General features: G+C 38.7%; 1 protein-coding gene and 1 long non-coding RNA gene across 6 annotated transcripts in view; one reads left to right on the plus strand and one right to left on the minus strand.

Moving 5' to 3' along the window:
- gria4a (glutamate receptor, ionotropic, AMPA 4a) overlaps positions 1–8,241 on the minus strand; it is a 101,900-nt gene extending 93,659 nt beyond the window's left edge. For 2 of the 5 annotated variants that reach the window (XM_039660290.2, XM_039660292.2), the window contains exons 1-2: positions 7,578–8,240; positions 2,597–2,755 (exon numbers count right to left, since the gene is read on the minus strand). In XM_039660290.2, coding sequence (XP_039516224.1) covers positions 2,597–2,755; positions 7,578–7,650 — 232 coding nt within the window. In that variant the 5' untranslated portion in view covers positions 7,651–8,240. Of the gene's footprint in view, positions 1–2,596; positions 2,756–7,577 lie in introns of all 5 variants that reach the window. The other 3 variants (XM_039660289.2, XM_039660291.2, XR_016146732.1) reach the window with 2 other exon arrangements.
- The window catches only part of LOC120470681 (uncharacterized), a 62,976-nt gene that overhangs the window by 11,459 nt on the left and 37,898 nt on the right, over positions 1–13,619 (plus strand). The window contains exons 2-4 of the long non-coding RNA XR_016146748.1: positions 1,797–1,897; positions 2,396–2,796; positions 6,365–6,463. This is a non-coding gene — a long non-coding RNA (uncharacterized LOC120470681). The remainder of the gene's footprint in view (positions 1–1,796; positions 1,898–2,395; positions 2,797–6,364; positions 6,464–13,619) is intronic.

The raw sequence follows: 13,619 nt of genomic DNA on the forward strand, positions 1-13,619 counted from the left end.
ACATGTATGAAGATATGTGTTTTTATGAACACAAAAGTAGATATTTTGAAGAATGTCGGGAACCAGACAGTTTACGGACCTCATTGACTTCCATAATATTGCAAAATATCTTCCTCAGAAGAAAGAAACTCAGGTTTGAAACAACTTGAGGGTGAGTAAATGACGACAGGATTTTCATTTTTGAGTAAAATATTCCTTTAAGTTTAGGGATTGAGGGATGTAGAATATGATCATGCAGAATAAGGCATTAATATGTGCTTCGTGAGTACTAAAAAACAGCCAAAATCCTTGTAAAATGATGCATGAAAATAAGCAACTAGTTAATAGTGAGAACTGGACCCTAAAATATTACGCGGCGCCGAACATCAAATTTGAGACCACTAGCAGTCTTTGTTGTATTTTATATTTGTAGTTAGTATTTGTATGAATACTAAATACATTAAATAGCACTTTAAAATAATTAAAATGTACTTAATGTAAAGCACTTTACTGTGTATGTGTGTAAATGTGTGTGTCCACTGTACTAGATGCACTCTCTGCTAACTGTGGTGTCTTTTATATGTTGTTGAAAAATGTTAGTTTAGTCCTCTTAAACCCCGCCCCTTCATTTGCATGCACTTAAGTGCCACGCCCACACCTCAACAGCCAATCAACATCCGAAACATAACAGCAAGTCCCCGCAAGGCCCTACATTTTTTGTTTTTGAATGTACATCACAATACGAAACAATGTACGGATGTTACTAAACTAAAACTATTAAAATCATTTTTGTTTACTGAAATTAAATTAAATTGAAATATTAGATAAAATACTTAAAGTCCCCCTGTGTGGTGTGTTTAATACGCTTTAAGACAACCCATGTGTAAATTCATAAAATTCATAAGTCGACAGCATTTCCTCCTTAAAACTGCAGTGAACCAAAGACAGTCTCAAAAACAAGCTTCACTGGTGTTTCTGACGTCACAAACGAACTTGCAACCAATCAGATCAACGTGTGATCGTCAACCAGTGGATCGCTGAGCGAGGCTCATTTGCATATTCATAGAACCGCGCATACTAAATAGAGCAAGGGTGTCGAGTTACATTCAAGATATTTTAAGGCATGAAGAATGTTTTTTCAAGGAAAAAAAACGTTTAAATATGTAAACGTAAATATTAAAAAAAGTTTTAAGGGATAAAATGATTGACTACAGGTGGACTTTAAGCTAAAAGAAAATGAGAAATATGGCCTTGGCAACTAACTGAAATAAGTTTCGATTGAAGCGCTAAAATTACTAACTGGAAAAAAAAAAAAAATCAACTAAAATGAAAACACAAAAATAAAAAATAAAATTTAAAATATTAATAAATACTACTAAAATAAAACTGAAATCTGATGCCACCAGTGGGGAAGAACTCATAATGTGTAAACTGCTCCTTAAACTAATCGCTTCAAACGCCAGCAATCAAGAAAGCAGATTTAAAATAAGCCTGCCCAATTCAAAGCTCACGCAATCATTATATAAAAGTCAGGCTTACTTAATAAATACATGAATTAATGGCCAGTTAGATGTTTCTCCCAATGCTCACACTGCTCTCATGGACTCCAGTCCTGTCAGCACTGATCTCGACTGCAGAAATCAGTCAGCGATACCGGTCCTGTCGACTCCGAGACATGTTTCCATGATTACCTTAACTGGAAAAGGTTTTAAGAGCTCAATGGCCTCTTGAGTGCTGAGGTTTCTACAGTACTCAAAGATGCACTTTAAGTGTGTAAACAGGCTCGTAATGCTCGTCTGTGTTTGCATACTGAACAGTTCTGCTCTACAACCCTTTTTGTTCCCGACACACCAACTGAAAAGAAATCGACCGACAACCACTCAGACAGACGCGCACCAAAGCTGGACAAGAAGTAGAGGTACAGTCAAACCAACAATCATTTCTCACGTTCTCACAGTTTATTCGCTATAGTTTAGAAAATGGTAGTAAAATATGACAGAGTTATTAAATCAATGGATATTTGACTGGTTTTGTCCGTCCTTCTGTTGGACTCTCACGGATGAATTATGTTGAATATCTGTCGGCTGTTAAATTAGATAATACCAGTTTAGCTCAACCAATCACCAAGCAATGCTTCATGTTGTTCAGTGTGTGTGTAAAAAGAGCATTCGCAATTACAGAAAACATGATCAGGTTAAAGTGGCCGAATCATTTTTGGTCCCAAATCTTTATAGATGTTACTGGTAGTCACTGTGTGAAGAATTATGGGGATAATATGTCACAGTTTACTTTATTTTACATAAATGAACTATAGTGTCCTGCACACACTAGTAAACAAATATCAAAAATGATATCTGGTGTCTGATTAATTTTTGGTTTGACTGTATGCATTAACATTATGACTGTTTCCAAACAGGTTTCTCAGATGCTCCTCGTCTGCCATTGGTCAGTCAACAGATAGTCCCGCCCTCAAACTCACGTCATTGGTTGAGTCCGAGGTTGACATGCCACTCAGTGTTTCACTCTTCAGGAAATCAAACTACCGGTGACTGGCTATTGATACAAACTCCACTCGTTTTCTCTGACTGTGACATAACGTTTGGCATCTTTCACTCACAGGCATTGGTGACAGCAAAGCTGTTGGCCGTCTCGATGTTGTCGACGTGTGGAACCAGGTTGAACGGCGCCTCCGTGGCGTTCGGACTCGTGTTGTGGAGAAATATGGCCAAGCGGAAAGCTGTGTATTCTTGATCCGTGTTTCTTATAAACAACCCACCTGGAAAAAAGGAAAGACTGAGTGACTGCAAAGAGAAAGAGGTGCTTATGTTTTTCAAAGGAATAGTTCACCCTAAAATGGAAAATTATGTATTCATTTCTGCTTTACTTTCACTATAGAGTGCAAAAAGTGCTGTTGCCGTTTCCATTTATTTCTCAATTTTTAAAAAATAGTCTTCATTAAAGAGTTAATCAGGAGAATCACAACATTACAAACTTTGATTTGAAGCGAAAAAGTGTTTTAAAAACGGACAAAAAGATGGAGGTACGAGACTGAGAACTTAACAGCTTTAGTGAGAGAAAGAACTACAATCCCATGATGCATTGCGAACAGCATAATCGAGATAAAAATTATAGAGATATATAAAACTAAGCACTTAAAATGTTTATTTTATATATAGCCTATGTATGAAATGCATATACAAACATTTCAGTATTTTAGAGCGATTAAACTGTGCTTCATGGGAGTGGGCGGAGCTTGTTTCAACTCTCTGATTGGTGGAACTTTCTGTAGAGAATGGGTAATGTAGTTTTCACCACGAATTCTGTGGTTAAACATGATAATTTAAAATCTAAGCTTAAATAATGTGGGCTGACGGCTTCAACAGAAGCAAATACCATCGATTAACAACACCGTAGCTCGCAGTAAAGCTGTCTTTGAAGGTTTATGAGTTATCATTATTTTTTATTTCTAGAACCCGACTGTTGTTCTCTATGAATCTTCATCTCGGCTCTTAAGTCTCTTTGATAATCTGTTACACCGAGATGTTTATCACAATACGGAGGAAAAGATTTATTCCTGCATCTATGTCATCACCACCTTATTATGCCTAACAAAACCTTTAAAAAATGAAGAAGAAAATTAAATTAACTAAATGTTGCCTTGACAACTAACTGAAGCAAGTTTAGCCCGAAGCACTAAAATAACTCATTGTAAATACAATGAAAAAATCTACTTCTTTAGAACAAAACAATACAGCTGGATAAAGTGAGAGGGAGAAAGAATAAGTGACTGCACAATGTAAATAAGAGATTAGGTGTTCATGTCTCTTAAAGGGACATTGCACCCTAAAATGGACAATTCTGTCATCATTTACCTGTATCACTAAGTTTTCCTTTCACTATTAATCTATAAAACCTCTTGGACGTAGCTCTAAAATCTCAATGCGTTGACTTTGATATATGGCACATGATTCTCACGTGTTGTGACTGTCAACCAATGATGTCAAATCTGGATTCCCCACATTGAATGAACACAAATGTGAATGAGATTTAAGACACCAAAACACAATTTTGGAGTGAATTCAGTGAATTTGACCTTTTTTAAAATGAGTGGGTGTTAAGAGGATGAGACAACACCGCAAAGGTACAGTAAGTTCATAAAAACAGCGTATTTACAATACTCACGATGAAAAGGTATTGCTGTTTTTACTAATCTTATTAGCCCTCGTCTGCATTCGCTTTGTAAAATACTATAATTGTGCAAAATACTAGGCGTGTGACGGTTCATGTGTTCGTCCTGAGCCGTTACGATACGGATCATAGAGAGCCTAAGCCCCTCCCCTCTCCGCTTCCGGCTCATGAGACCTTATTTCGGCAAAAATATGAATGGTAGTCAGTGGCGAGAGACAACTTATCTTTTTATTACGTCTGAACAGTGCCCTGAATTACACATATGATGTTTGCCAATTTAAAAGATAATTCTGAAAGTGAAGAAAGTCTCAGTTTGTCATAAAACAGAAGAGTAACATTTAGTTTGATGTGAAAATCGCTCGATGAACTACATCTCCCGAGAAGCGAAACAACGAGCGAGATCCACTGCTCGTGTGTGTGCAGTAAAAAACACTCAGGCTTGACGGCGTAACGTTGCGATTATAACGGAAGACTATAGAAACAATGACAGACGTTAGCTTAAGGAAAAGTTAGCTTCAGTAAATTTAGCTTCAGTAGCGATAGCTTCAGGTAAAGTTAGCTTCAGTAAACTTAGCCTCAGTAAAGTTAGTTTCAGGAAAGTTAGCTTCAGGAAAGTTAGCTTCAGTAAAGTTAGCTTCAGGAAAGTTAGCTTCAGGTAAAGTTAGCTTCAGGAAAGTTAGCTTCAGGTAAAGTTAGCTTCAGTAAAGTTAGCTTCAGCTAAAGTTAGCTTCAGTAAAGTTAGCTTCAGGAATGTTAACCTCAGGAAAGTTAGCTTCAGGAAAGTTAGCTTCAGGAAAGTTAGCTTCAGGAAAGTTAGCTTCGGGAAAGTTAGCCTCAGGAAAGTTAGCTTCAGGAAAGTTAGCCTCAGGAAAGTTAGCTTCAGGAAAGTTAGCTTCAGTAAAGTTAGCTTCAGGTAAAGTTAGCTTCAGTAAAGTTAGCTTCAGCTAAAGTTAGCTTCAGGAGAGTTAGCTTCATTTAAGTTAGCTTCAGGAAAGTTAGCTTCAGGAAAGTTAGCTTCAGGAATGTTAGCCTCAGGAAAGTTAGCTTCAGGAAAGTTAGCTTCAGTAAAGTTAGCTTCATTAGAGATAGCTTCAGGAAAGTTAGCTTCAGTAGAGATAGATTCATTAAAGTTAGCTTCAGGAAAGTTAGCTTCAGGAAAGTTAGCCTCAGTAAAGTTAGTTTCAGGTAAAGTTAGCTTCAGTAAAGTTAGATTCATTAGAGATAGCTTCATTAAAGTCAGCTTCAGTAAAGTTAGCTTCAGTAAAGTTAGCTTCATTAGAGATAGCTTCAGGAAAGTTAGCTTCAGTAGAGATAGATTCATTAAAGTTAGCTTCATTAAAGTCAGCTTCAGTAAAGTTAGCTTCAGTAAAGTTAGTTTCAGGTAAAGTTAGCTTCAGTAAAGTTAGCTTCATTAGAGATAGCTTCATTAAAGTCAGCTTCAGTAAAGTTAGCTTCATTAGAGATAGCTTCATTAAAGTCAGCTTCAGTAAAGTTAGCTTCATTAAAGTCAGCTTCAGGAAAGTTAGCTTCAGGTAAAGTTAGCTTCAGTAGAGGTAGCTTCAGTAAAGTTAACTTCAGTAAAGTTAGCTTCATTCATTGAGAGAAAATGTGCGCCTTTGGGGTTTGTAGTCTTTGTAATTACGTATTTTCACAGTCTTATACCTCAACGGTTTTACATCAAACTGCGACTTGACTTTAAAATGTATCTTTTAAATTGACAAACATCATATGTGTAATTCAGGGCACAATTCAAACCAGATCAAAATATTTGTTGTCTCTCGCCATTGACTTCCATATAATGTTCTTGCGAAATACGGTCCCATGGTGGTCGACCAGAAGGGGAGGGGCTTAAGCTCTCTATACAGTCAGACACAGACGATCCACACTCCAGTCCAGAAGGGGGTGCGCATGCTGTAATGCAACACTGTTTGCTAACCACCGCATCAGGAAAACGAGCAGAAGAAGAAGACACGATCTACGTACCAACCCAAAACAAGCGTTCATATGTACGCAATAGCTTGATAGTAGCCAATACGCTGAGTTCAGATTCGTTTTTTGTGACGCGCTCCACAAACCTCACGGAAAGGAAACAAAAATGCGACACCCTGTTTGTTTTCCTTATTTTACAAAAGCACAATGTTTTGTCTTTGTTGTGAGTAAATACAGACCCTTTACGGTCTCGAATGATGTCTTGCAGGATGCCATTGTAAATGTACCGAACCGTGAAAACAGAGCAGCGTGAACATTCTGCGAAACGTCTCGTTTTGCGCTCCGCAGATTAAAGAAAGACATGAAGGTGAGTTTAATGTTCGTTTCTGGGTGAACGATCCCTTTAATCTTGGAAATGGAGTGTGCATGTGTTGTGGTGTCACGTCTACACTTGGCACGGCCAGTTTCATCACATCCTCTCTAATTATTCTCTCTTTCTGATAGACATTTTGGCTCAACTGCCGTTTGAGATCCCACAACGTGCTTTTATGTGTGAGGAACAGCTCAAGCATTGTGCATTTGCATTGCACCCGTATGTAAATGTCATTAGGCATTGCGTGCAACTCTGAGAGCGTGTGTGTGTGTCCGTATTTAGCGTATTAACTTTATCGGCAGTGCTGTCAAAGACGTGCAAGTCAGCGGCTGCATCTCATTATGGCGTGAGACTCTCCATCTCAATGAGCAATGCAGTGACTGAACACACACACACACACACAAGACACATCCTGCAAAAGGAGAGGGAAGTGTGTGTGTGTGTGTGTGTGTGTGTGTTTGAGTGGCTGGGCATGCATAGTGGTTTGTTGATATTAATCAAATGTAGAGCTGCAAATCTGTAAAGTTTGATTGGGAAGAAGAGGTCATCCAGAATACTGCAGTGATGCCCTGAACTGAAGAGGAAAAGCGCACTTAGACCACAGTCTTCATCATCAAGACCACACACACACACCAGCACAACTCATGCATGCTATAAACCCTTAAAAAACATTATATATAACAATTATACAATCATTCATTATCACATTTATTTTGAAAAATAGCACCCGTAGGGACATAACCACCAAATGCATTGAGTGATTTTAAACTAATAGGAGGTTTTCCCCGACCAAACTTTTATATTTGGTTCGCCGAAGTCCTTTGCTCATGCATCATTGGCTTTTTGGCTTGTAACTGGCAGCAGAACCCAAATTTGGTGCTGAAAAGCAGCTTTTTAGGGTTTAATGAGGTGAACACAGCAAGAACACAAAGAGCAATTTCAGCATACTATACGTTCTTTAAGGTTGGTATGATTTTAAATCGCTATTTTTGGACTCGTGTCTCTGTATTTGTGTAGTGCAGTGTATAAGCTACATTGTATCTGTTGCACTGCGATATTCCTCGTGGGATTATTAAAGTGTCTGTCGTGTTATAGAAGTGTAACTCACCGATTTGGACACTGCTGGGAAAAGCCCCTTCACTGAGTCCCCACAGCAGCGGGATCAACACCAGGATCCGCATTCTGTCCCAATCAGAGCAACCCGTCCGGACACATGGATGGATGGATAGATGGAGACGAGATTGCGTGACCGGACGGAAATGAAAAGAAATAAATGGGTAATCGCGCAAAAGGGACTTTCAGCAATCCATCCTACTGGCAATCCGTGTGTTCCCCGCAGTATCCACTGGAGAGAGAAGAAGAATCTGTCCGGATGAACGCGCGCGCGCGCGAGATAGAGAGAGAGAGAGAGAAGGCGCGCGAGGGAGAGAGAAAGAGAGAGAGAGATGCGCGCGCTCACTCTGCGCTCTTTGCCTCAGAGGTCTTCGCTTTTTAGCCGTGTTTGCTAAGGCAAGTACCATGCACTATTACTGACATGTCTGTGTATTTAAACAAACCCCTTACCATACCAATTCCACTTGGTTCTTGGGGGGTAACTCGTTCCTCAAATCATCAGGCTTTGCATTTCAATGTGCTTGACGAAACATTTCCATGTGCTTGACGAAAATAAATCCACATATATCTACAGACTAAGACAACACAGACACGCGGCGAGACTTTTGACTGGATGCAAACATCATAGCAACGCCCTAGCGACCGCGTTCTGTTCCGTTCCAGTGCGTCTGTTTTTGAACGCAAGAGCGCGTCCTGTTTGAACGCCCCTGAGGACTCGCGTGCGTTCTTTACGGATACAGAAACATGGTCTTCAGGGGTTAGTGCTCACTACTTCTCTCTCCTTCTGTTCTTTTCTCCTGTCTTGCGTTTGCCTGCAACACACTCTAAAAAAAATCCTGGGTTGTTTTAAACCCAATGTTGGCTTAAAAATGGAATGTAAAAATTTAACCCAACGACTTGGTTTGTTCACACTGTTAGACTTAGGTTTTTTTTTACAGTAAAATACTGGCAACACTGTTGCCAGTAATTTACTGTAAAAATGCACTAAAACTCAAGTTAACTAAAAAATGCAACTTATTAGTTTTAGTGCATTTTTACAACACTGTTGCCAGTAATTTACTGTAAAAATGCACTAAAACTAATAAGTTGTATTTTTTAAAAACGGATAACGGATAAGTTGTATTTATTAAAAACCTGGTAAGGTCTAACAGTGCATATTTGACCCAAGTAGCATTTTTTTAGAGTGCACATATGAGCTATCTATTTAGTGGAATACAGTGTTTTATAACAAAACAGAAATGCGTGTGTATATGCATGGGTGGAATGGGGTTAGAACAAAATGTAAGATTATTCAATACAGTGTATGTCGTGTAACACACCACAGTACAATAGTGTAAAACGGATTTAATGGTGCAAGTCTCTCTCCCCTCATCTTATGACCTCACGACATAAAACTCTGGCAGAATATTTTCATGCACAGTCCATAAATCCGTCAGTTCTGTTCATCAGGATTAGCTTCTCCTCAGCGTTCACCTCTCTCTAAAAGGGTTTCCGTCCCCTCTCATATTTATATATTCTTCTCCGGTTAATATATACGAGTTGCTGTTCCACTGCTTTATGAGGTTTGGCTCGTGGTCTCCACGTGCACGCGTAGCTGTGTCTCATTGCCCATTCATAATGGTTACGGCCTCCGGTGGCGCTGACAGACGGATTGCGGAGCTCCCTCGGTTTCTTTACACACTGAAACGAGAGAGACTTGTGTATTGAAGGGTTTGTGGGATGGCTGGAATATGGTCGTGGCTGCTTTAATCTCCAAAAGCGATCAGAAAAGGGTTCCCGACTGTGTGTTTTTAGAGTGTGTGTTGCTGTCCGTGGTGCTGAATGTTGGAAAGACACCAAATGCTTTTCAAAGTAGAATAAGAAATATAATGAAAAGCTGCATGCATAGGGTAATATGGGGCATAGCTGTCAACCCTCCCGTTTTTTCCGGGTTTCTCACGTATTTGTGCTCTTTTCCCGCTGTCTTCCCGTTTTAGTATCTTCCCGTAAAATATCCCGTTTTTTACTATGATTGTGTGAGACGTTCGAGCTCGGGCTGATTCGGCTTGAAGTCGTTTATCCTCGGATGCGGCGCCGCGCGCGCTGACCGGAGACACACTGGCTGTGTGGCGTGTCCGTTTTTATTTCGGCTCCCATGTTAACAGATTAGAGCTTGCACACTGCCTGCGTGACACGCGCGTCTCCAGAAAACGCGTGCATGCTAGAAATAGAACTGACGCCTATTTTTTCAAGCGACATGCAAGCGTGTTGAAAGCGTTTCAAGGCAAAAAAATAAATAAAAAATAGGAAACGATGTTTATATGTCATTTTGTACTCGAATAGCCTACATTTTACATTTTGATGTTTGAAAGTCAAGGTTTTTACATAAATTCAGATATCAATGTAATTTAAACAAATAATAATTATAATAATCGATTTATATTGCCATTAGTTTTGCCTATATATAATTTAAGGTCATATAACATATGAATAAAATATCTTTTCTTTTTTTTCCCATTTGTTTCTTATACTCTTAACAATGTGATTACACGAAGAAGAAGAAAAAACTTTTGGAAAAAAAACGTTCTGGGCCTCAGGAGGATATAAAGATACGATAGGCTACAATAACAACAGTGTGTCTTCTGAGTGACGGTCCACCACCAGGCTAAATATAGGCTCTTTAAAACTACACAAAATGTGTAAATGTAATTGAAATAAACAGACAGCCCACTTCCCTATTTTGTGGGTTTTGGAAGATGTGATAACAGTTGAAATTGTTGTCGCAAAGCCAAGAGCAACACACCGCTAATCCAAATGTAGATTTTTTTTTCTTTAAATGACACTAGTTTCTAGGCTAGTTATTAACTCTTTAGACTTTTAAGGATTCGTGCTTTATTTTTAAAGTTTGTGGGTAAGAATCGTGTAAAAAAAAATCCCTTATTTTGGGGATGGATTCCGGGAAAACTCCCTTATTTTCAGTGTTCAATGTTGACAGCTATGATATGGGGTTAGAACAAAATGTATATGCAAAAATATGCAATGATATTATTAATATGTAAATTAGCTCCGGTCAACTTCTTGCAGCCTCAGTTGTGATGATCCCCTTCTAAAAAACGTTTTTGAAAAAAGTTCACCAAGGCAGCTGGATTAATCAAATATTTACTTAAAATATAGTAAAAACAGCAGAGTTATAAAATATTATTGCAATATAAAATAACTGCTTTCTATATGGTAAAGTGTCATTTATTCCTGTATTTTCAGCATCATTACTCCAGTCTTCAGTGTCACATGACCCTTCAGAAATCACTCTAATATGATGATTTGCTAGAGAAACATTTGCGCATTCTCATCCCAAGGCGTCATCTAACTGACAATTTTTACCATGCTTCAACATTAGGCACCCTTTAGTGTCAGTTAGATGACGCGGGTAGGTTTAGGTCTGGGGTAGGGTTAGGGTTAGACGCGATCCTAGGGCGTCATCTAACTGACGCTAAAGGGTGCCGAAATCGTCGGATATTAATGATCAAAATTGTCAGTTAGATGACGTCTTGGGATTATCATTGTTAAACTGTTGTGCTGCTTCATATTTCGGTGTGTTTTCATGATTATTTAGTAAATAGAAAGTTCAAAAGAACAGTATTTGAAATAGAATAATATTTAGTCATTTTTAGTGGCCTATATAATTTATAGAAACAGCATGTTTTTTTCCATTGTACAAAAGCCAAAACTAATTCCAAATGTATAATAATAAATTTAAGTTACAAAGTACACTCTTAGAAGAAATGGTTCTATTTAGAACCAGAAATGGTTCCACCCCCCGCTTCATATATGGAACTCCAAAATGGTTCTATATAGAACCATTTTTTTTGTTTGGTAAAAGGTTCTATTGACCAAGTATGGAACCCCAGGGTTCTATATTGAACCCAGAGGAACCCTTTTTTTAAGAGTGTATAGAACCTTTTAGGGGTTCCAAATACGTAGCGCTGATAGAACCTTTTAAGGTTCTATATAGAACCTTTTCTTCTAAGTGTGTATACTTCTTTTTTTGACATATATCATGGACTATTAAACCTGTACTTTCAATTAAATAAAAACAGAGAACATTGCCCTAAAGCATGGGTCACCAAACTAAGGCCCGCGGGCCGAATCAGGCCCGCCACACCCCTTTGACTGGCCCCCCAACCCCTCTGCCCCCCACTACTTGAACCGGCAATCCCCAAAAGTCGTCATGGCCTATTTTTTTAAATTGCTTTTTGGAAAATAATAACATGTCTGCATTTGGTATTTTGTTGTTTACTGAGCATGCTCACCTGGATAGGCATAAGAGCTGACTAGTTCTATTACTCATGTTGTTGTTATAATTTCAATGTTTATTTATTTATTTTATAGGCCTATTTATTTGACCTTTATTAAGTGCTGTACACAATTATTATAAATAGTAACAGGCCTACCTATAATTTATAATTTTTCATTCATCCTTACCAGTGCCACTCACCTCAACTAGGCAGATGTTTCTTACCTTGACAGGTTTGATGTTATTTGTATTCGAAAATAAATAAATGGAAAATCTGTGGTATTTCAAATTAAAACAAAGTGTGAAGACTCGATTACTACTTTTGCAAACAACTATTAATGATAAACAAATATGGCTGTGCCAGGCTAGTAATCTCTACTATGAGGCCTGCTGGTGGTCAGTTTGGTCTTGGTCACACAATTCTATTTTATATAGCCCCGGCCCCCCATCACAGTCAGGAACGATAATGTGGCCCCCAGAGAAAAAAGTTTGGTGACCCCTGCCCTAAAGTGCATTTTATTTGAATATTTTTTTTAATATTACTTAATATTATTATTCTTAATATTATTAAGATCAGAATGTAGTTTTTGTCTCCTAAACAAAGTCTCAGTCTCACTTCCTGTTGCGTACCCATGTCAGAATGTAACTCATTAGCATAAATCCAGCCTGTGGTGTTGATTGGCTGAACAGCGTCTCTAAGCCCCGCCCTCAAACACTGTAGTGTATCTGAGACTGGAAGAGTTTGGTTCATGTTGTTCAAGACGCTGTTTTCTGCTGACAAAGCAAATCCACTTTGAGATTGATCCGGTAAAACCCTGGCCATCGTCACTGTTCGTATCACTGTGAGATTCAGATATGATCATGAGCGTTTGCTTTCTGACCAATCACAGCAGAGCAGCTCTAAAGAGGCGGGGTTTAGAGAGACTGAATCTGCGAGGAAGGAGTGAATTAAGTTTTTGGACCTTGGATGCATGGAAAGTTCAAAAGAATGTAGGACGTTTAAAACAGCACAACAGAAGCACTTTAAGTTCGAGTATGTGTGCACCGTTATTGAAAAAGATCAATGAAAAGTTGAATCCTCATGATATACGACCACTTGAGGTATTGTAGCGAGTCTCTTTCAGCTCTTGCGATGTCGTGTTGTTGTGAGGAATTACTCTGATGACTCTCTCAATGAGATGTAATGACTCTCTCTCCCAATAATGGCCCTCCTGAGATGTTATTAAAGAATTGAAAGGATCTGAGTTTAGGGGAATTTCTTCTCACCATGTAGACGACTGTTGAGCATGTATTTCATAGAGGGCGTGAGAGAATTGATGTGTGTGAAATCTCTCTCGTTTCTCCACCCCGCCTCACCTCCTCCTCCTCCTTTAATGCTTGAAAATCAAGCGCTTCCAGAGAACGCTTACAAAGGATGAGCCGATCAATGGAGTCTGGAGGCTCACGTATTGGATCCCAGTGCCAGAGAAAAAGAGATTCAATTTATTGATTAGATCAAAAGTAACAAGAGCAATTGGTTCGGTTTCAACTTCATGAGTAACTCGACACAAAATAGGTTTTTCGCTTGCTTTCCCAGGGGGAAATTATTTTGCTCAGCGTTTGCAGTTTTGTAGCTCAGGAGGTTCTCCTTTATGTTTCGTTGGGGATAAACTTATAGTCTTAGATGTTTCTCCGAAAATTACTTTGGTGTCAGAATATTTGTCACACGGTAGGAGTTTAAACCGTGTAGCTACTCTTTAATGTACTTATCAGATGTGTAGTGAA

Source organism: Pimephales promelas, chromosome 16 (assembly GCF_988280905.1).
Source record: "Pimephales promelas chromosome 16, fPimPro1.hap1.1, whole genome shotgun sequence".
Lineage (NCBI taxonomy): Eukaryota > Metazoa > Chordata > Actinopteri > Cypriniformes > Leuciscidae > Pimephales > Pimephales promelas.